The sequence below is a fragment of the Pogonomyrmex barbatus genome, unplaced genomic scaffold, assembly GCF_055798465.1.
Source record: "Pogonomyrmex barbatus isolate J1 unplaced genomic scaffold, ASM5579846v1 scaffold1, whole genome shotgun sequence".
NCBI lineage: Eukaryota > Metazoa > Arthropoda > Insecta > Hymenoptera > Formicidae > Pogonomyrmex > Pogonomyrmex barbatus.
The window spans coordinates 17,470,657-17,493,720 of record NW_028297098.1 but is presented as its reverse complement, the minus strand read 5'-3'; the positions used below and the strand labels follow the sequence as shown (position 1 = coordinate 17,493,720).

The window sequence follows — 23,064 nt, the reverse complement described above, 5'->3', positions numbered from 1 at the left end:
TAAGTTAACCTTTGTGTTATTCTTTAAACATATTATATATTTTATTATATTTTGAAAGTCAATTGTATAAGTAAATATTTTTTGTATAAAATCAAAATAATAATATAAAATATTAGAAATATATATTTCCTGAATTCTGATGCACGGAAATATTATACGAAAATGCTATTGTTATATATTACTTGAATAAAAATATCAAAACAATCTTCTCATTAGTATATTTTCAAGCGTTTAAAAATTATTAATTTTTAAAATATAAATAATTTGCATGTATTAAAAATAATTTTGTTTTATCGTTTTATACGTGTAAATCGCTTTGCGATAGTGTCCTCTGCTTTATTGATCCACGGTTCATATACTGCTTATCACGAAGCCGGTAAAACAGAATGGCTTCTGTCAAAATGGCCGAGTGTTCGTGGTCGGTTAAATTTTGATCGTCAAAAGAAATCGTTTGAGTGGATGAAATAATTATTTTAGCCTGCGAATAACGCGCATGCCGATTTTCTCAACAATATGTTGTCGTCCGGTAAACGTAGTTTATCTAAAGAAGATATCAAAGCTGCAGACAAAGATGAGAAAGTGAGTATTACTCATTATTGCATTGGCGTACATCAAAGAACACGCAGCATTCTAAAAATGACGTCATGCATGGCGGGAAACTTGACATATGCTGGAACGGTTGTTTTGCAGGAATCACTATTGGAGCATGACAGCGATCTCGATGAGGAAATGTTATTCACGTAAGATAGAAAAGTTATTTTATAATTACAATTAATTAAAAAGCTTTTTTTGAAATCCTAATTTTTAGAAATAGTCAGACAGAAGTAATTTTTGTTTACAAACTATCAATTTATATATTTTTTTCTATTGAAATATTACAATATATTTGATTCTTGTTATATTTTTTTGAAATTTTAATTAATATATATACAAATTGCATTAATAAGTGGCTATGTAATTATAGTCGGCCCAGTACATCAAGTGGAAATAAAAATGATAATAAAATGGATAGGTAAGTAAAAAAATAACATCACCTATATTTATTTTATTATATATAATTTGTGCATTAAAGTGATTATTATTTGAATCTTTTGAATCTTTTTCACATCTCTCAGAATATTTTCAATTGACAAAAAAATATAAATATAATTCCAAATATAAGCTTGATCAAACAATGGGAACACGTGCTCCCAGTTCATTAAATATTGTGTCTGTGTGTGTATTTGTGTGTGTGTGTGTGTTCCCTTGTGTTAAATTTTTTACACTATTAATAATGATTTTTAAAGCTTATTTTAATTATATGCTTTATTACATATAAACTGTTGGCAAATGTGATTTTTATTAATCAAATGTTTGCATTTAAAGCGTCAAGCTGCAAATTCAGGAGGTAGCGGATATAATGCGGAATAATGTACAGAAAGTGATGGACCGTGGTGAAAGACTAGAGGATTTGCAAGAGGCAAGCGATCGTCTGAATATGGCTGGAATTGAGTTTAGAGAAGCTGCGAAAAGAGCACAACGAAGAGCATGGTTACAGAACGTAAAATCGAGGATTATTATTATCAGCATTACTGTTACGATTGTGCTTTTTATTGTTGGTAAGAAAAATAGCAATGTATATTACTTATACAATTGATAACGGTAATTGATAACAGCGCATGTTATAATGTTTCATCTCTTTCAATATTTCTTTGGATGGCTTTATAACCTTCCTGTTGTAATCAGCACATGTTTTACTCATTTATGTTTTATTCCTTCGGTATCTTTTCCTTATTTCCGGTATTTATTAGCATAAAATAATTCTATATCCTGTATTAATAATTAAGAATTAAAATTGATATTGTGGCTCGGCAACGCAGATAAATAAAAATCTTTATAAAATACTAATTAAAAATAATTTATGAGGTGTCTGTTCTGTAAAGTTAAACTTAAAATTAAATTTAAGTTTAATCTTAAAAAATATAAAATTGCTATTAATTAAAAAAATTTAATTTTTACTAGTTAAAGAATTTTATTCTTTTTTATCTTATTTAATACTATTTATTTCTATTCTAATTTATTTTATTATTTGTTACATATATAATTTATTCACACAATTTCTTTACATGGATGATATTTCATTTAAATAAAAGTTTGAAAGTATTAATGTTAAAGCAACGTTAAATTATCTAATTTTTGAAATGCTGTCTAGTTAAATTATCGCATATCATTTTCAGTTCTGGACATCATGGTTCTTTACTTGGTTCTCAGATAGCGATGTTTTACACCTCGATTATTCAAATTAAGGTACATGAACTTTTACATTTCCTTTGAACTTTGCACATACAATAACGTTTCCGTTCAGGGGCCACAATAATCTCGTACTTAAAAGTCATTAAAATTTTTATTGCACTGGTGCAGTGTCCGCATTCAATGTATGATTTAACTATGCGCGCATATATTAAAGCTGTTTTTTTTTTGCTTCTTTTCATCAATTTTTTGCATTTTAACGTTAATGTAACTGCATTTCTACATATAATCATTGCTATGATTTCATCACGTATTCATTGTTATATGAATTATGAATTTGTGATATAAAAGATATTATGATAGTATTTTTTTTATTTTTCAGTATCCATCGTCGTGAAGTACGCGTGAGTATCACATTTGACTGAAGAACCATCAATTTATCTACATGTTGTACATTAAAATCTTCCCGCGAACCAATTATAAGTATTGTAGTTATATAAGTTTTTCTGTATATATATATATATATATATATATATATATAGCTTATAATATTTTTGTCTATACACGTCTAAAATTGTTTTTGTACATTGTTCTATTATAAAAATTGTACTATAAAAGTATCATCTACATTTATCTCGTATTACAATATAAACATATGATTGAAATAACGCGTATTTTGTTTTTCATTTTATTTATTATATTATATATATGAATGATTATTGTATCAATAATTATTATTTTCGAATAAATTATATTTATATTTCAACATTTTTGTTAGATAATATAGTCATTTTTTTATTTTATTTACTTTACTATTTTTTATTTAATAAATCAATCTTTTTTCCGGCCAAAAGTTTTGATACATAATATAATTTTGCATGTATTTCTTGACATTATAATGCTTAAATTTCATAATTTGATATTAATATTGAATTAAAATTGTAGAATGATATAAATATTCTATATCAACAATCTTTATCATCAACAATCTTTTGTATTGTATTTATTGAGAAACAAATTCGCATACTTCACGTACATAATTTGTATATATGAGCATCTTGATAATGCTAGTTTATACATATGTCATTTGTATAAATTTTTATGTTCATGTTTGAATAATATGCAGGATAGAATTTACATATTTAAGAATAAAAAAAGAATAAAAAAGTTATTTTTTATATGTTAAAGTTATCTTTTATATTTATAAAAAGTTATCTTTATATTAAATGTTAAAATAAACAAATTTAAATAAGATTAATATTTAATTTGAAAATATGATGATTCACGGTTTTATACAATGAGATAATACACATAATTGTGAATATAATGTGACTTGCTCGTACGTGCTCATTCTTATTACTTTTTATCATAAAATAAGACATAGTAACGCTTTTAAGCTGTTGTCTTTCAAAGTTATATCACGCACAAATTATTTTTTATTTCTGCTTTACGTTAATTGTATGTATTCTCGCATATACGGTATTGATAAATTTTGAAAAATTTATTCTTGCTTTATTGATATATTTTTTCGAAAAAAACATTGAAGAAAATGTTAGAAAATTAATTAAAATTTACATTTATTTAACTAAATTTAAGATTAATAAATAAACTTTTTATGTTTAAAATGTTTATAATATAATAAAATATTTATAGAATATTGAGTAAATATAAATAGATAAAGAATGGTAAATACAATATGTATGAAAAATTTTAAATTATTTATAATAATATGATGTATAAATCTATCACTAAAATTCATTAAAACATGCAATTTTGCAACAGAAAACAATCATGTTATAGAGCTATCTTATATGTGACAAGTTTTATACGGGATGTCCGTAAACATGTCCGCACTACTTTTTGAAATGATTCAGGACCTAAAAAAAAAGGAAAAAAAGCTATATAAAGCTAAGTCCGAAAATGAGTTGTTTCCGAATTATATCCACTTTTATGTTAAAAAAGTCATAATTTATTTTTTATAATTATAATTATAATAATCATAATTTATGTTATAGCTTTTTAATAGAAATAACTTCACTTTGAATTATTTTGGCGTTAGAGTGAGATGCACTACATGGAGGTATAGTCCGTGTGACATTCCTCTTTTATAAGTTTTTTCTTTTTTATTATTTTTTATTTTACATTTTTTTAAATTAATTTTATCTCAGTTTCTAATTTTTTTTTTCAATTTTTCGATATCTGTAAATATGATTAAATTATTTTTAAAGTCATGGATAAACATAAACTGATATTTAAATGGAATTAACTAAAATGTTCAAAATGACCATTTTCAGTACGAATGCAGACCCATATTCTTTTGTCAAAAGAATTCCGAAGTTTTTGAAAAATATTTAATTCTCCTTATTTTTTCCATGAATTATTCTTTACTTTAAATCATGAATATTAGTATTTATTAGTATTTCTAAACCGTTGATTTTATATGACCTTATAGATAAAAGTCAAATGGAAATTTAATGGAAATCAAATGGAAATGTCTGTTGACTAAGCAACTGGATCTCCACATCCTATCCATTGTTGGCCATAATTTCGATTCAAATGATTTCCGGCTACATTGGTTAAAATGCGCAAGTGCAAATTACCGTCATGCATGTTTTGTCATATTAACTCGGAAACAATTCATTTCTTGAATTACTTTAACAAATAGTGTGAACAGGTTTCCGGACACCCTATATGTGACCTATAAATTATGATAGGCGCGTGAGACGATTTATGATCTGTTCAAAATAACCGATTTGCCTATCGTCATTGTTTACGCCAATGAATCGCAATGACGAGCGTTCTCTGTATCGTTGTATCAGCAGCACAATACGCACATTTTAATTTATCATCTTTTTCACCGATATACTACGAAAAATTCTTCAGTAATTGATATCTTTATTGAATGAAAAACAAAATGTTCTGAATGGTTCTACTGTTCTTTACTGTTATATTTTCTTTATTATTTTTACTGTTCTCTAAGCAAATTTTGCTAATAGCTAAAGATATTCATCAAATATTAATTAATATTAAATACATGCACATGCTCGCATTTAATGATTGATAAAGTAATTTGTCAATTATTAAATGTGTATAAAATTTCTCTTTTAAATTATTTTATGTAGAAACTACAGTTAAGTCTCAACGACTTGCTGTAATTTCGCGTAAGATGTCGTAGTAGTGCAATTCTGTTATTAGAGCACGAATAATTGAGCAAGCGCTATTTTTGTTAATTATTTCTGGAATTATTTAAAAAGAATTCAATATATATATATATATATATATGATTACACACACACAGGCTGTAAGATCAAACCTGCGGTAATTCCACATTTCCTCTCTTTTTGGAGCATCCGCCTTTAAGAGCTTTTCAAAAGAGCTTTTGCGCATGTGTAATATATCGCAGCATGCAACATCAGCTTTATCAGCCCCACCGCCTCGGAGTAGCCCCGTAGGATGGTAAGTGAACTCCCGATGGTTACTCACGTCATACAGCTCTGTCCACGTGAACGTGGGAGAGACACGAATAGTGCAATATATGTCGAAGTCGTCCTTCAATCTCGTTTCAGTCGTACAACGTCGTCTGCGTGTATCAGTACTCAGCCGGTTTATGCAGTATATTTACGGAGCGGCATTTACGAGCTAACGCGACTGATCGGTGACTGTTGGCGCCATTTCTTGGTTGCACGCTCGATTAATTATCCCGAGCTCCAGGACGAGGAAGTGTATGGAAAATGATAACGACGGAGTTCCATCAAGTCCTTATCACCGCGTTGAGCTTGCTGCTTGGCGGCTTTCTCCTCACCGGAAGTCGCCGGCACTTCTTTTACGTGCTCTACAAGACGCTGCCTAGAGATATTCTGTGAGTATGAATAAGTATGAGGAAATGTGAGAGGAAGAAGATAAAATGATATAAACATCCAGATCGATATAAAGTAGATAATTCAGATATACCATCTTATTGAATCCTACTAAAAAGTAGGTAAAATTTCAAATTCTTTACACGAGTAAATAATAAATGAAAAGCTTTGATTTTTTTGACAGGTTATTAATGTAATTTTTAATTTTATTTCGTATTTTTGTGAAGTAAAAATATTGAAAAATGGTGGAATAACTGAATATTTTTGAAACCTCTTCCGTTCAAAAACACCGATAGCTGGCCTATTTCGGAGAATACTGAGATATTGAAAATCAAAATTTCTTTTTTATTTGTAAACTAAAATGTATTATCTAAATTATATATAAAATTTTCGAAAATTATAATGTTTATAGAAATGATTGCATTTTTAAAAGAAAATGTTGAATATATATAAATGGAATCGAGTGGATTTATCTGACCGGATCTATTATTGATCGTTGTAAGGCCCTGGGTACAATAGAGGAACAGAAATAAGAATTAATAATAGAAACAAATATTAAATTTTGGAAATAAAAATTAGGAATAGAAATTAAACATAATGCACAATAAACACAAGTAAGTATATGAAATAGTTATAAATTATATTTACTTATGTCTATTTTGCGTTATGTTTCATTTCTATTTCTATTTTTTATTTAATATTTATTTCTAATTTCTATTTCTGTTCCTTCATTATGCGCAGAACCTAATTTCATCAGATATTTCATCAGAATTTTGATATATTGCTTTATTACAATATTCTACACACTTGAAACTTTAAAAAATGCAAAAAAAATTCGATGTTTTGAAACCATCAGGTTGATGTAATCTTTGAAAAGAAATAAGCTCATAGGTGTATGCCTCTTATAGTATCCCTACAAATATACATACAAGATGTTCAAATTAAAAAAAAAAAAAATACAAAAACATATCCAAACATGTAACATGAGAAAAACTTTGAATTTTAGTTTATTCATTACACAAAAATTTTTTGTTAAATTTGATTTAAATGATTATATAGGTTATATTATTTTGTAATTATTATATTTACAATATTATTAAATAAAATAAATATAAATAAATTTTTACATAAATTTATAAATAAATGTATTTATAAATAAAAAAATAATATATACATTTATTCGTAATATATAACATATATTATTTTATTTATATATTTATTAACGTATATAATTTAATTCTTTAATTATAACAAATATTTAACTAATAGATGAAAAATTAATAAAGCAAACTCGTTGTGGAATATCTTATTGCGTATAGCCATATATTTAAAGCTCACAGGAAGCGCAAACAAGCTTTCGTGTTTCACGTTATGTTATGGATTAATAATTTGCGTTCAATGCCCGAGATGCATGATTGCCCGTCGCATTCACTTCAATGCTTCATTTGACGTCGGAATGTACCACGCGTGAAAGATGGGGGAGTTTATAAGGGCTTTCGATGTTTATCTTTGTTCCTTTTATTACATTATGACTTTTTATTAAAGTAATTATCTTGTTATAATTTGCATTATCATGATTACGACTAATAATAATTGATTGTTAATTGAGTTATTAATATAATTGATATTGAAGAAAAATGAAAATTACTTAAAATGTTCACTTTTATCGCTTACACATTATTGCTGTCTTGTATACTATTTCTATATTCTATATTCTATATTCATATTTTATCATATTATTAGTCATATTATTAGTTTTGCAAAATATTATGCTCAGGAAAAGTTATATATTTTTTATTACGTAAAGACTAAGAAAATTTTAATCTTAAAGTACAAATATAATATGCAATTAATAAAAATAATATAATAATATAATATTATGATATATTTTGCTTTTCAGTAGTCTCTCGATAAAATTATCGATGGTGAAAATAAGATTAAGATTTTTAGTTTTAAAATGGATAGCGATATAAGAAAAAGAAATTTTTACATAGATAAGATAATGATGTATGAAACATTTTTCCGTGATATACATTTATGTACATTTAAAATTTTATTAAATAAAAATATGTAACTTTTAAAATTATAAATTTTGAAATTTTTATTCCAATTTAAATAATTATTAAAATAATAAATAATGTAATTTATTAAAATTAAAAATAATAATTTTAGTCAATAAATTAAAATTAAAATCAGTTTATATTGTATTTAAAACATTGTACATAGCACAAACATGAAATAATTTTAAGCTAAGATATATTTAAAAACAAATATAGTATTAGCAAATATACTTAGTACATAGAGATATTATTTAAATTATTTAAAATGAAAAAATTTTTTTAAACAATTGAATTATTCAGTTTTATGTTGTTTCTTCAGATCTTGGGCTTAATTAATGATGTAATATATATGTTCAATGTTATGATCTAATCAATATTAGTTAATTTGAAAACATGTTTTTATTCGATAAGAATATCAAAGATATATAACACAGGCCTGCGAAATTAAGAATGTTAAAAGTTGTTTGAAAATATATATAAGTGGTTTCTTATGTAATTTTATGCGTTAAACACGAATCTGGCCGAATTGCCTATCATGTCAGATATTTGAAATGAATAGGATAAAATAGACGATTTTGATTAGAGTCATAAAAATATTACAGAAAAAGCAAATTATGTCCAATATTTTAAGAAATAGCGTCATATAATATTAAATTTTCTCTTCAAATTAATTTTTGTTTGCCAATGTGTCATTTTTTTGAAATATACAATTAGAAGTCATAAACTTTTGAAAATAGAAGAGTATAGTTTTGTAATAGACTGAAAGAATTGAGCATTAGTATAGATAAATTGAATATTTGGGAAAATATATTTTAAAGATTGCTGATTTATGAAATTTAAAATGGAGGATCCGATATGACTTAAATAGCTTAAATTTAAATAGAATTTAATTTAGATAAATCACTTACAATTTTGAACAGCAAAATTAGATTTGTGCACTAATTTATTTTAATATTATGTATATTTTTGAAATAATTTTTTTATTAAATAATAATTTTATTAAATAATTTCTTAATATTATTATTTTATAACGTTTAGCTATAATATGTAACACTACTGTGTAAGGCTTTATATGTATTTTTTATAGTGATTTAATGTATTTCTAGTGATTTAATGTATCTTCTATGTTGAATAACAAAGTTCGAGTTAATATTAAACGACAAAACGACTTAAAATTTAAGTGTGTTGAATCATAATGAATTAAATGGAATAGTTACTAATATATTGTAACATTTAATATAAAAATTAATCTTCATGCTTATTAGATAAAATTCCAATCTAGTAGATTTTATATGAAGAAAATTTGAAGTATTTTTAATATCTAAATTGAAATTTATTAATTCCGAAGAACATTACGATTTTCACTATAATGATATAAACATGTTACTAAAAAAATTAATTTGCTTTGTTTCATAAAGCTTTTATTAGACTTGCAGGGACACTCTATCTCGCAATATCAAATCAAATATTAATATATTTCTGTATGTATGAAATATACAAAAAGATTACAATAAAACGAGATGTAATATAAATTATATTATTTTTCTTCTTCTCGTTTTTTACTGTTTTTCTCAATCTCTTGTTTAAATTATTTTTAAGAATAAATTTATGACTAATGATTGATGAATGATTGATTAATTTATGAATTATAAATGATGAATTTGAATAATGATTATTTAATACATGATATAAATATGAAGTACAGAATGCAATCTCCGATTGCGTTAATCTTAATGATATATATCATGTTACATCGGTCGCGCGAAATATTACGTATCTGGTGCAAAGATCACATTATGAACTATGCACATGCGTTCTCTTTTGTATGATAATGGAAGTGACCAATATTTATAAAACATTAACTCAATGTTCTTGCAAAAAAATAAATAAATATATTTCTGGTTATTATCGTAATCAAACATGCCAAATGTACAAAAATATTATTTTTTTATATATATATGCTTTATTATATTTGTTAGATCTTTCTCTGATTGCAAATTTTAAAATTGTTAGTATTGTTAATGATAAAAATTATAGTTGTTATTAAATATTGCATTCTACATTTACAAAATTATTATATACTATTTTTTAATTAAACTATTATTTAAAATTAATTTATAGTGCTTTATTATTTATGTAAAAAATTATTTATTGGCATTTGAGTAGAAAATATAACTAGAATATTTATATGAATATTTGAGATGACATTGATTTAAAAACATTTAATTAACCTATTCAAAAAATTTAAGATTTATTTCTGTAGTAATAAAAGCCATACAAATTTAATTATGAGATGATTGCCATGTTTGAATTGATGTATTTTATTATCAATTTATTATATTTAATCTTAAACAGCAAACCAATAAGCTAATATACTTACAATAAAGCTTTTTCTCTGTATGCATCATGTAGTCATATAATGTAAAGTAATGAAAGAGTAGTATAAGAGAAGAAATAATAAATACTAGGAAAGCAATGTTTAATACAGCTTATTGAAAATTAATATAATTAAGTATTTTATTCTTTCTTTTCTATAAACATTTACAAAAATTATAAAGATATTTTATCGGTATTTTTTTCATTTTTTTCTACGAAATAATTATTATTATTTTTGCATTAATAATTATTGTTCAATGTATTTGACATGTCAATAATTTAAAATACTTACAAGTATATAATTTAAAATATTTTGAAATTCAATAGTATTAATTCTTTTGCATGCTTTGCTTAAATTTTTTACTATTATTTAGTTTTTTACTATTATTTTGTAATAATAAGTTAAATCTTCGATGCTAAACGTATAAAATCACATGTTCATAAGGTTTTTAAAATTATAAGGTATTAAAATTATATAATTAATTATTAATGTTAAATCGGTAAAAAAATAAAGATAGATTATCAAATGTATAAATATCTCCTTAAACTATCATTTATCAAGTTGAGTTTCCAATTTTAGTAGCTTAGCAATGTCTGCGTCAATTGTAATCGCAATTTGAAGAACAAATATTAATTTATAATAATATTGTATCACAATTCCCAATAAATATAAATATTTCTTTTTCTTTTAATAACATACAATCAAAATAAATATTACAATAAATTATCAAATTATTAATTAATTATACTTAATTAAGTTAATTATTTCTTAGAAATAAAAAGCTTATGATCTCGTTTAATAATGAACTTGTATTGTTGTAATTTACTTATTTTTAATATTTCTCTGTATCATCATTATTATAATGTCACGTTATTATATAAAAGTAATATCAAATAAACTAAGATTAGTAATATTTTATTAGAGTAAAGTAATTATATTTAAATCCGCTTTCCGCCAAAATCACAACTATAAAATTATTTTTTGCCATTTATCAGGTGTTAGATAAATGACAATAGAGCAGTTGCATTTGCGTGACATACATCACGCGCGTGTAGCGATATTAACCAATTGCGAGAGAAAAAGGTATTACGTGAGGGGATCAAGAACGAAGAATGTATTATCAATTTAAAAAACATATGGCACCTATATTTTACTCAAAAATTTTTTTTGCATTTCTGTTTTATAGCAATCAAATGTTTGAAAAAAAATTTCATTGAGTTTTTAAAAAATTTTTTTGAGATATATTATAAATATACTTAAATATATTATGTAATTTTTTCAATTGTTTTATTTTGTAATTCTATTTATATTTTGCTTTTAATTATACATTTTACTTTATGTAATTTTTTTTTGTATTATAATTAGAAAAAATATAACTCTAAGTTTATTTATTAATAACATAATTAAACTTTAATAATAATAATAATAATAATAATAATAAATATAATGCTTATAGATTTAAGAACTTAAATTGTCTCATAATTAAATAAAAAAATTAGTTTATTAATAACTACATATATAAAAAATAAACAAATTTAACATGTATACAATAATATATAACAATAATACCAAACAAAATAATAATTAATTAAATTAAATATTTTGTAAATTATATAATAATTTAATCTGATTTTTGAATTTTTTGTTCTTTATGTAGGGGTGCTTTCCGATTTTTTCAAGTTAATTTACGTCTCTGGTGGTGGGAAAAACGTGAATATACCGTTGCAAAGATATTTTCAAAATATGCAGCAGCTCATCCAAATAAAATCGCTTACATCTTTGAGGACAAAGAATGGACGTATGAACAGGTAACATCTCATACATAAGTCATTTGTATTCATACATTTGTACACTGCGCTGCGCATTTAGCATTTGCATTAATAATTATCAAGGCAAGCCTATTAAATCCGATGATTGATAAAACTGATAAGAGTTATTATCACTATACATTATAAATACCAATGTTTGTTATAATAATTATAATGATTTCTCTAAAAAAAGGAAATTGTTAAAATTTGTTAATGACTGTAAAATTAATACACTTGCTATAAATATAATAATTAATATAATAGTTAATTAAATGTAATATATTTTGAATATATTTCTTGAATTAATGATTTATTACTTAACATTACTTAACATTACTTAACATTACTTAAAAAATAGAAAGCAAAAAAAAATAAAATATTGTGAATTACACAAATCATATTATCGGTAAATAGACAAAAAACTGATCAAACTTATGATTACATAATTTTGAAGTGTTTGCGCGGATAATAATCTTTTATGTACACATGGCACACAGATGGAACATTACAGCAATCGTATTGGACGTTACTTCCGCACAAGACCATTTTCTCATTTTGATAGTATAGCTGTCTTCATGGAAAATCGTCCTGAGTACATCGCTACTTGGTTAGGTCTTAGTAAAGCTGGTTTCGTAGCGGCCTTGATCAATACGAATCTTCGTCATGATGTACTTTTGCATAGTATTAATGCTGCCGGCTGCAAAGCTGTCATTTTCGGATCAGAATTTAAGGATGGTAAGCTCTTCAATATTGATAAATATAAATATTAAGATTTTTTGAAGTATATGCAATTATAGATATTACATCTGTTTTTTTATTATATCTATCATACAACAAATAACCATTGTCTAGTATTTCATATGTAAAGAATAGATTAGAATAAAGCTATTACATTTTTTCTAACAAATGATAATTTTTCTTTTATTAATTTCAAAATTTATCAATTTTATAAATTACTAATACACTTATGAAGTTTTTATAATTGCGTAAAATTTTTTAATATTGATATAAATAATTTCTATCTTTCATCTTTTATATTGGAACATATATAAACACATGCATAGAAATTAATACGTTTTTCTTAATTAAATGCATTGATTATTGAATTTTCTCTGGCAAATACGCTTTCTAAATGCACTTTCTACCATATGAGTGAAAAAATTGAAACTCGTTTGCATTACAAATATTATCGAAGCGTATCGTGTGCAGTGATTCATGACATCAAGGATAAAATACCTAACGTTGAACTTTATCAATGGTCGGAATTTGAGAAAACACCGATATTGGAAGATGCTTTCGATGTTAATACGGAAATCAAAAACATTGATTCTGGACCTCTCATTGTTCAGCTTGGTCATAGCAGTCCTCGAGACAAGTTGATTTACGTCTATACGTCTGGTACGACAGGAATGCCAAAAGCTGCTGTTATCAATAATTTAAGGTGAACTTTCATAAACCAATTAGTTGTGGAAAATCATTAACAAGATATTAAAATTGAAATCATTAATACTTGTCAGAAATGTGACTTCATGCATTTACATGAGAATTTTATTAGCATAAAGTATCAAATAAAAGAACTTATGTATATTTATCTTTTAAATTAATGATAAATCTTTTGTAAACTTAATTGTGGTTTTAATTTGTGTGCCTCATCTATTGATTATATATTTCCGTGTGTTTATAGGCGATAAGAAATTAATATTATGAAATAGTTTGGATTTTGTTATTTTTTTAAATATTTTTTTGATTTTTATGTCTCTATCTTCATTTATACTTCTTTCTATTTAATCTATTTAGTCACGTCATAACGTCGAAGCTTATGTAGCTGCGTGCTTACTTTAATAAACTCTAATAAACTCTGATTAAACACACCACGTTAATAAACTTCAATTAGAATTATCGCCAGTTTAAGAATAAATATCTTACGTAATATATTACGTTGATTAAATACTATATTGATAAATTGATAAATTCTATTTAAAATTTTTATTGTAAATATCAACTCATAAAAAATATAATTTATGTATAATTACATTTTTAATAATACATGTACAAACTAACTTCTAAAAATTTTATAGTTATTCTCTAATATTATTTAAATAATTAATATAATGTTAGTGTATAAAATATTTTTTTCTTTATTTGTATATATTATTTTAAATAAAGAAAAAAATGTTAATTAGCTTGTGTATTGTTTTTATATTTATTTATAGTATTTATTGTTGTATTTACAGGTATATGTTGATAATATGTGGTGTGAACTCAATGCTTAATGTACACTCGAATGATCGAATTTATGATCCTCTGCCTCTTTATCACACGGCAGGTGGCATAATTGGAGCTGGTCAAGCATTCTTGGGAGTCACTGTCGTGCTCCGTAGAAAATTTAGTGCGTCTAAATTTTGGCCGGATTGCGTCCATTACGAATGTACTGTAAGATCATTTTATTTTTTAATACTCATTCTCATAATTTTCTAATATTTAGAAAATTATAATTTACAAGAGATATACACTAAAAAATTATCAGATTTCTTTCTTTTTTTTTAATTTTTTGCAATATAAAATACCTCTACGTTGAAAAATATTTTACACAAAAATATCTTTAACTTTATATTTTTTAATTTAATTTAGAGATTTTTTTACCTCGGGTGTTTTTCGACTGTTACACTTACAATCGCTTTTCACGTACCTTCTCAGTTGTCAGATAAGAAAGAGATCTGATTTCTTTCTTTCTTAATCATTCGAAAGAAATATGGTTAGTTCTCATAAAGTATTTTTATTTATGATAATTATTCTTGTTTAGATAATAGTAAAAGAATTTCTTAAAATTAATTACTGACTAACCAAAGTTTATATAAATTTTTTAAAAATAATTTTCTTTAAATTATTTATTAGTCATTCAGACTATTATAAATTATATTTTCCGTTTTATAGTTTAAATCAATAATCACACATACATAAATTATTACTAATTATTGCTAATCAGAAATGTTATTTTTATTTTTAGTATATATTTTTATTTCTCAATACTTTTTTTATATGTAGTATAAAAAATTAAAAATAAAATAAAGCTATTTGTCATTTCTTGTCATTTTTAATCATTATTTTTAAATTTTCTTTTAATCATTTAATCATTAACAGCATGTTAAGCTTGTATATTGGACTGGAAGAATTTATCAAATAAATAATTATGTCACAATTCTTTGCAATAATATTTTTTGAGAAAAAATATTTAAAAAAATGTAGCGTAGAAGTTGAAACATCGCAGCATAAAGCAAGCAAAAAGGAAAACATATCGTGATGTTTAGCATAAGCTTTGGGTAACGCTCTAATTAATTAAAAAAATCTAATTAAAAAAATCTAGTCGTTTAAAAAATCTAATTAACTTGTGTTAAGATGTATTTAATCATGCTAAATAAAGACTAATTTATGATAGTAATTTATAATATAAAAAAAGTATAAGAAAAGTGTAAAAAAACTTAAGTTAAAATAACACATTTGTAGTGTAAAAAAATCTAAGGCCGTCCGCTGTTTAGGCGGCGACACGTCATCTCTCACCACGCGCCGCTAAGTACTATAGCGCGGCATCACCACTCATTGGTTCGGATATTTTATTTTATAACTTGAAAATTAGAGCAAATATCACAAAATGGTATTAGACTTTTTTGTTCCCCTTGATTTCTTCTATACTTCCACTGCGGCTCGTTCCCCAGTTCTGTATATTACCCTGTATATATATATTCTTTAAGAGTTTATCATAAAATTATTAAATATCTTTCTAAAATTTGTTTGAACTTTTTTAACTTTTACTATTTACTATTATATTTGTAGAATTCTTCATCCATCCAAATATACAAATTTAATTTAATATAACTTTTCTGTATGACAAAATTCTTTGAATCAAAGATCTTATTTTATTTATTTATTTATTTATTTATTTATTTATTTCATATGAATCGAAGTTTCATTTAAATAAAAGAATGTCTGAGATATTTTTTTATTACTATTTTTTCATTGTCTTATTCATATTTTCAGTTAATCTTAAAAGATTTTGCTATCATATTCATTTATCTTAATACGATAAATTATGGTGATAAATAATAAATCCTCTTGTGAATATTGTAAATAATATATTTATTTTGTAAATAATATATTTATTTTTATAAAAATTTTATTTCTGGCATGTTTAAATTTTTTAATAAATAAATAAATAAAGTCTCATAAGAAATTATTTTTCTCTTATTATAAGCTACATCATAAAATCTTAAATGGATTATACTTATAGTAATTGCTTTATCTTTATGATCAAAAATTTGAATGCAGCCATATTATAATTAAAATTGAAAACTATTTTTTGTAAATTTACAAATTTTATATTTCTATTCTATTCATTTATATTAATTATTATTAAACCAGAAATGCAATAATTACTAGCATTTTATTAAACTTCTGCATTAATGAATTCTTCAATTTATGTTATAAATAACAAATTATACTTTTATTTTAGATAGCGCAATATATTGGAGAGATCTGCCGTTTTCTCCTTACAGTTCCACCAAGCAAATACGATAGGATGCATAAAGTTCGTTTAATGTTTGGAAATGGTTTAAGGCCACAAATTTGGGAATCTTTTGTGAAAAGATTTGGTGTGAATCAAATAGGCGAATTTTATGGAGCTACCGAAGGAAACTCAAATCTTGGTAATTGTCTTATTCATACTTTCAGTTAATCTTAAAAGGTTTTACTATCATATTTATTTATCTTAATACGATAAATTATGGTGATAAATAATAAATCCTCTTGTGAATATAAATAATATATTTATTTTTATAAGAATTTTATTTCTGGCATGTTTAATTTTTTTAATAAATAAATACATAAAGTCTCATAAGAATGAGGAATATTTTCATTAAATGTAACTATAGTTTAATTTATAATTTTAAATTCATTTTATAATTATCGTATGTAGTTATTTTTAGAAATATCTATATGATTTTTTAAATATAATTTTAGTGAATATAGATAGTAAAATCGGTGCTGTTGGTTTTATACCAAGATATGCTAGTCGTTTGTATCCCGTTGCACTCCTAAAGATTGATGAAGAAACAGGAGAATTGTTGAGGGGATCAGATGGATTGTGCATACCCTGTAAACCTGGTAAAAACATAATAACTTCTAGATTTAAATATTTTAGGAAAAGATTTCTTTTTTGTTTTGCATTAATGTAACAATGTAACAAATTTAGTTTTATCTGCTATAAATGATAATTACAATAAAATTATTTATAATATAATGAAATATCATATTATTTATATTTAATTCTGTTATTTATAGAAAAATAATTAAAAATAATAATAAATAATAATAAATAATAATAATAATAAATAATAATAAATTTATAGATAATATTCTTTAATTAAACATGTAGATAAGTTAGACAAAAAATATATACTTATATTATTTTTATTTGTTTAGGCGAAGCCGGCATTTTTGTGGGCAAAATCAATCCGAAGAAAGCAATCAACGACTTTAGTGGTTACGCGGATAAAAAGGCTTCAGAGCAAAAGATTATACATAATGTCTTCAAAAAGGGTGATCGTGTCTTTAATTCTGGTCAGTGATAAAAAATAAAATACAATGATCTATGATTTTTATATAACTTATCAGAAGTTATATGTTATAATTTAATTAAATTTTCTGAACAGGTGATATTTTAGTTATGGATGAACTTGGATACTTTTACTTTAAGGATAGAACAGGCGATACATTCAGGTATGTTGACATTTAACACGAATATATAGTACACGAATATATGTGTAATGAGACCTAATTAAAAATTACTAAATTACTGTAAATATTTTTAGAATGAAATCACTAAATAAATAGAAATTTAACTAATTATTATTTTTGGAATTAAAATACTAGGTGGCGAGGTGAAAATGTTTCTACCTCAGAAGTAGAAGCCATTATAAGTAATGTAATAGGTCTCAAAGACGCAACTGTATATGGTGTCCAGGTAAATAATAAATTATTATTTAAAACTTATTCATAAATTGATAAACTTTGCTTAGAGACTGTATACCAAAGTAATTTTGCTAGCAGTTGTATACTGCATCAATATTTCTATTTTTATTACATTAATATTTTAATAACTTTTTTAATGACTGTAATAACAATTGCATATCAGTATTGAACGTCAAATATATAAACAAAGTATTTAATCAAAATTGTCATGATACTAATATATATTTAAATTTTTAATAATAATGGCATTATATTATCAATATTATTTGTAAATATCGATATTGTTAAAAATCATTTTGATTGTAATTCATATTTAATGCATGTATTTAATAAATTATAAAGAAATAATATATATATATATATATATATATATATAAAATATATATACACATATATATATATATACATATATATATATATATATATATATATATATATAAAATATATATACACATATATATATACATATATATATATATATATATATATATATATATATATATATATATATATATACACACATAAAATATTATTTTTTGAGCAGAATCGGTTTATCATATAATTATAAAAAGTAAATAATTATATCTTATTTCAATATTTAACAACGTTTGATTTAGCTAAATTTTTTTTTACAAAATGTATATCTTTCTAAAACTGTCTAAAAAATTGGATATTGATATAGAAATATAAAAAATAAAATATTGAACATAATTCATATATTTTAATAATTATATGAATTATATATTATAGAAAATATTATTGATAAGTATATCTTATTATATATAATTATGTGTTTAGGTTCCTGGAAATGAAGGTAAAGCAGGAATGGTGGCTGTATACGATCCGGAAAATTCCATAGATATGAAAGAACTAGCAGGAAAATTGAAAAAAGTTTTGCCGACCTATGCCATACCTCGTTTTATTCGTATTTTATCAGAATTACCAATGACTGGTACGGAATATAAAGAATGAATCTAAATTTATTATTGATGTTTAATTAAAGGGCTAAATTGTATTTGCAATAATATAATTTATTTTGTTTGTGCACAGGAACATTTAAATTGAAAAAGAAGGATCTCCAACGTGATGCTTTTGATATTAAAAAAGTAAGTTTTTTCTTCTCTGTTTTAATGTTAAAATAAAAGTTATGATATAAATAGTTATAAAAATAAAAAATTTTGCAGGTTAAGGATCCAATTTATATTTTTACCAATGATACTTTCATAAGGATGACTGATGAACATTACAATAATATCATGGAAGAAAGAATAAAATTATAATTTTTGTCATTATAATTTTACTATTAATTGTTACAATTATGGTTTTCTAAAGAAACATGTTTTTTTTAATGAAATTTGAACTTTTTGCATAATGTTATATTAAGTTTTCAATGTTAGTTAAGGGGCACATCACCCTGATCCTATTAAAAAATAAGTAAAGTTTGGGATTTCTTTTCATAAATAAATAATAAATGAAAAGTTTAGATCTTTTTATAGATTATAAATGTAATTTTTAACTTTATTTCGCATTTTTTTTAAGTGAAAATATTGAAAAATAATGGAGTAACTGAATATTCCTGAAATTTCTTCCGTCAGTCACCAATGATTGATCACTCATTTCGGAAAGCACTGAGATCTCGGAAATCAAAATTTCTTTTTTATTTATAAATTAAAATATATTATTTAAATTGTACGATTTTTTGAAAATTCTAATGTTTATAGAAATGGTCTCATTTTGAAAATTTGTGTTGTCTTTATGAAGGAAAAATCAACTTTAAGTGTTTGTGAAAAATCAAATAAGTTGAGATATTAAAATAATCGTATTCTACATTTTTAAATTTAAATAATTTAATTTAGAACATTTAAGTAAAATCTGGAAGCAAATTAAATGAGAAGTTTTGAAAATTTTATGACGGCCAGGTTATTTCAAGAAAAGTAGTATTTCAAGAAGAAGTTTCGAGATAATTTTTTTCTCTAGTAAACTAAAATTTTTTTTATTTCTAAAATGTATGATAAGATAAATCTCTAAAACTACCTTTTTTATGAACAACAAAAGAATTGTTATGAAAAAAACTCTCCCGGTTATTGGTGTCCATTAACCTGATTACATACGATTTACTATTAATTATCCTATTAAGTTCGCCAGGTGTTTGATATATTGTTCTAACGTAATGTTTTACACACTTAAAATTTTAAAGAGATACAAAAAAATTCAATTTTTTTGAAACTATCAGGATGCTGTAACCCCTTAAGACTATATTTAGCGATCACTTCTTATGGACCAACAAACTATTCATTCATATATTTTCTTTTACAAATATACGTGCATGAATATAGGCATTTTTTGAGGAAGAAAGACATATAATATTTTTCACTGAAATAATTATGACTGACATTTTATAATTTAAATTATTTGTATATTCAGAATTATGACAATATGAATATATTTTAGTATATAAATTGCAAAAATAGTGTAACAGATCATTAATTTACTCAATTGTTAAAAAATAAGAAAAAAAAATTTTTTTCAAGTTAAATGTGTACTTTCTCGGATTGTATTCTTTGTTTTTAATTTAAAGTTTAAAGAAATAAAATTAAGTCATTTACTTTGCATTTGCATACTTTAAATATCATATTTGTAAGAATAAATTTGCAACAATTTTAGTAAATAATCATAATATAATAAGAAAATCTTAATAGATCAAAGAAAAATAAATAGCATCTATGAACAACATAAAAAAATATTATATTAATTTAGACATTAATATTTTATTAATTAATTACATTTTGTTAAATTTCATTATTTATTCGTTAAAGGGTTTATATTATGCTGTCAATAATTAAAACAAAGTTCTACACAGAAATTTTTGTAAAGTCGATATCTTAAGGCTCGGCTCTCTCGATTAGCCAATTCGGTTTTATAAAAGTATAGATATGGCGGGCTGGCTCGAGAGAGCCGAATCTTAATTCTCATGTAAAAACTTGTACATGTAATTATTATTTCGATGTAATTATAATATTTGTAAAAAGAAATGTAAATTAATTAAATTGTTTGCGTAAATTATGTTATTTATAAGTCCATTTGTGAATGCATGAAAGTAAGTTCTGATAAAGTAAATTTAATATAAATTTTTAATAGTTGAACACATAAATTGTAAATTATATCATTTAATTATTATTATGTTATCTTGAATTAAAAATGTTATAATTTTTGTAAATTTCTTTACAGATTTACATTTCAAAAATAAATACTATATACATATATATTATAGGATCTTGATTTTGTGTAAAACTTATATTTGTTCGATAACTTTTATTGTATAAAATAGGTAGTACGTATGTACGTGTTTGAAGATAGCGTAATATAAAAATTTATTATTTACATATTCTTGTACTATTAAGAAGTGACAATATCTTTTAGTCTCCGTGAATATATACATATATTCAGAGACATTTCATAAAATTGTTGACGTCTATTTTTAGAAATGTATGACTGTTATATAAATAAAATATTTTATTATACAAAAACAATAATCATAATATTCTTCAACTTTTTTAAAGTAAAACAATTTTCTCCAAATTAAAACGAAAGATACAAAACAATATAAGCAATATTAATAAAAATATCACGATACTGAAAATAAAGCATTATATTTTCATTAAAATGTAAATTATATAATATGTTCTTTTATAATAATATAATACAAATATAATAAAAAAGTTTTCAATTTATTTAATTTATTACAAATTTTTTATATTTATAATCCCAATAAACAATTTTTAATAATAATTTATCAGTTATTTAAAAAAATAATATATTCTTTCATTGCTAAAATTTGTAATTGAGGGTTATATAGATGTATTTGCGAGTTACGCAAAGTTCATTTTAGAAAAAAAATTGTCTTTAATTTTTTGACAAGTGAATTTTTACAAGTATTGTCGTTATTATAATTATTTTGATGTATAGTATATTTCAACATTTGACGAAGTTTTTGGAAAATTTTTGTATAAATAAAAGAACAATTAATAAAGCAATCGGTTTGACACGCGCCATTGAGATTTTGTTAATTATATATTCAAATATATTTAAAACATATTATAGATAATTGTATATTTTTCATCATAAAAAACATAAATTAATGTGTCTTATTTAAAAAACTTCTATTTCTATTAAAAAAATGTTAAAGTTTTTTAATTTATTGACATACACAATATACATATATCATAATGTATAAATAATTAATAATAATTGTAAGTATACTTTATATCAAATAAATTAAATAAATATTTAAATATATATAAAACTAAAACTGTCAAATTTTATCAATATTTATTATTGGCGCGTTATTTTCTAAAAAAAGATTATATTAAAGATTACAATAAGAATTAAAAATTACATTTTATGTATCTTAATATGTTACATTTTGGTCACCCGATATATTGTTTGAAATAGCTTGATTTCTGCGCAGTCTCCTGTTCAGTGATACTCATTGTAACTTTTGTATTATTTTTAATGTAATATACACATTTTTGAATACTTTTTACAATAATGTTAACTTTTTAATTATGTTTCGATTATATAAAAAAAAAATCATTTATTAATTTTTTAAAGCATTTTATATTTTTTCTGTCCTGTTAAGTAATAAATAAAAATATAACTAATAAAATAAATAATTTAAACAGAACATTACATTTTATAAAATAATTAAT

The 23,064-nt window shown here is 23.2% G+C and overlaps 2 protein-coding genes across 5 annotated transcripts; both read left to right on the top strand.

Moving 5' to 3' along the window:
- The first annotated feature begins 377 nt into the window (after positions 1-377).
- On the top strand, positions 378-5,884 carry LOC105425294 (vesicle-associated membrane protein 4). Of its 3 annotated transcripts, XR_016141432.1 has the most exons (7): positions 378-579; positions 691-740; positions 965-1,012; positions 1,366-1,598; positions 2,217-2,286; positions 2,612-2,633; positions 5,796-5,884. XR_016141432.1 is itself a non-coding variant. In XM_011636000.3 (6 exons), the coding sequence occupies exons 1-5, from the start codon at positions 514-516 to the stop codon at positions 2,252-2,254; spliced, it is 435 nt and encodes a 144-aa protein (XP_011634302.2). In that variant the 5' UTR covers positions 378-513; the 3' UTR covers positions 2,255-2,286; positions 2,612-2,897. The 3 variants fall into 3 exon arrangements, 2 of the variants coding, with proteins under 2 accessions (XP_011634302.2, XP_011634303.2); XM_011636000.3 differs by lacking the exon at positions 5,796-5,884 and having other exon boundaries at positions 2,612-2,897; XM_011636001.3 differs by lacking the exons at positions 2,217-2,286; positions 5,796-5,884 and having other exon boundaries at positions 2,612-2,897.
- Fatp3 (Fatty acid transport protein 3) lies at positions 5,692-21,888 on the top strand. Of its 2 annotated transcripts, XM_089085455.1 has the most exons (14): positions 5,692-5,850; positions 5,936-6,088; positions 12,181-12,331; positions 12,829-13,066; positions 13,541-13,772; positions 14,566-14,764; positions 16,839-17,031; positions 17,345-17,488; positions 17,807-17,944; positions 18,037-18,103; positions 18,257-18,347; positions 19,154-19,307; positions 19,406-19,461; positions 19,540-21,888. In XM_089085455.1, exons 1-14 carry the CDS (start codon positions 5,765-5,767, stop codon positions 19,633-19,635), a joined length of 1,998 nt encoding a protein of 665 aa, XP_088941581.1. In that variant the 5' UTR covers positions 5,692-5,764; the 3' UTR covers positions 19,636-21,888. The 2 variants fall into 2 exon arrangements, with proteins under 2 accessions (XP_088941581.1, XP_011634299.2); XM_011635997.2 differs by lacking the exon at positions 5,692-5,850 and having other exon boundaries at positions 5,954-6,088.
- The last annotated feature ends 1,176 nt before the right edge of the window (positions 21,889-23,064 follow it).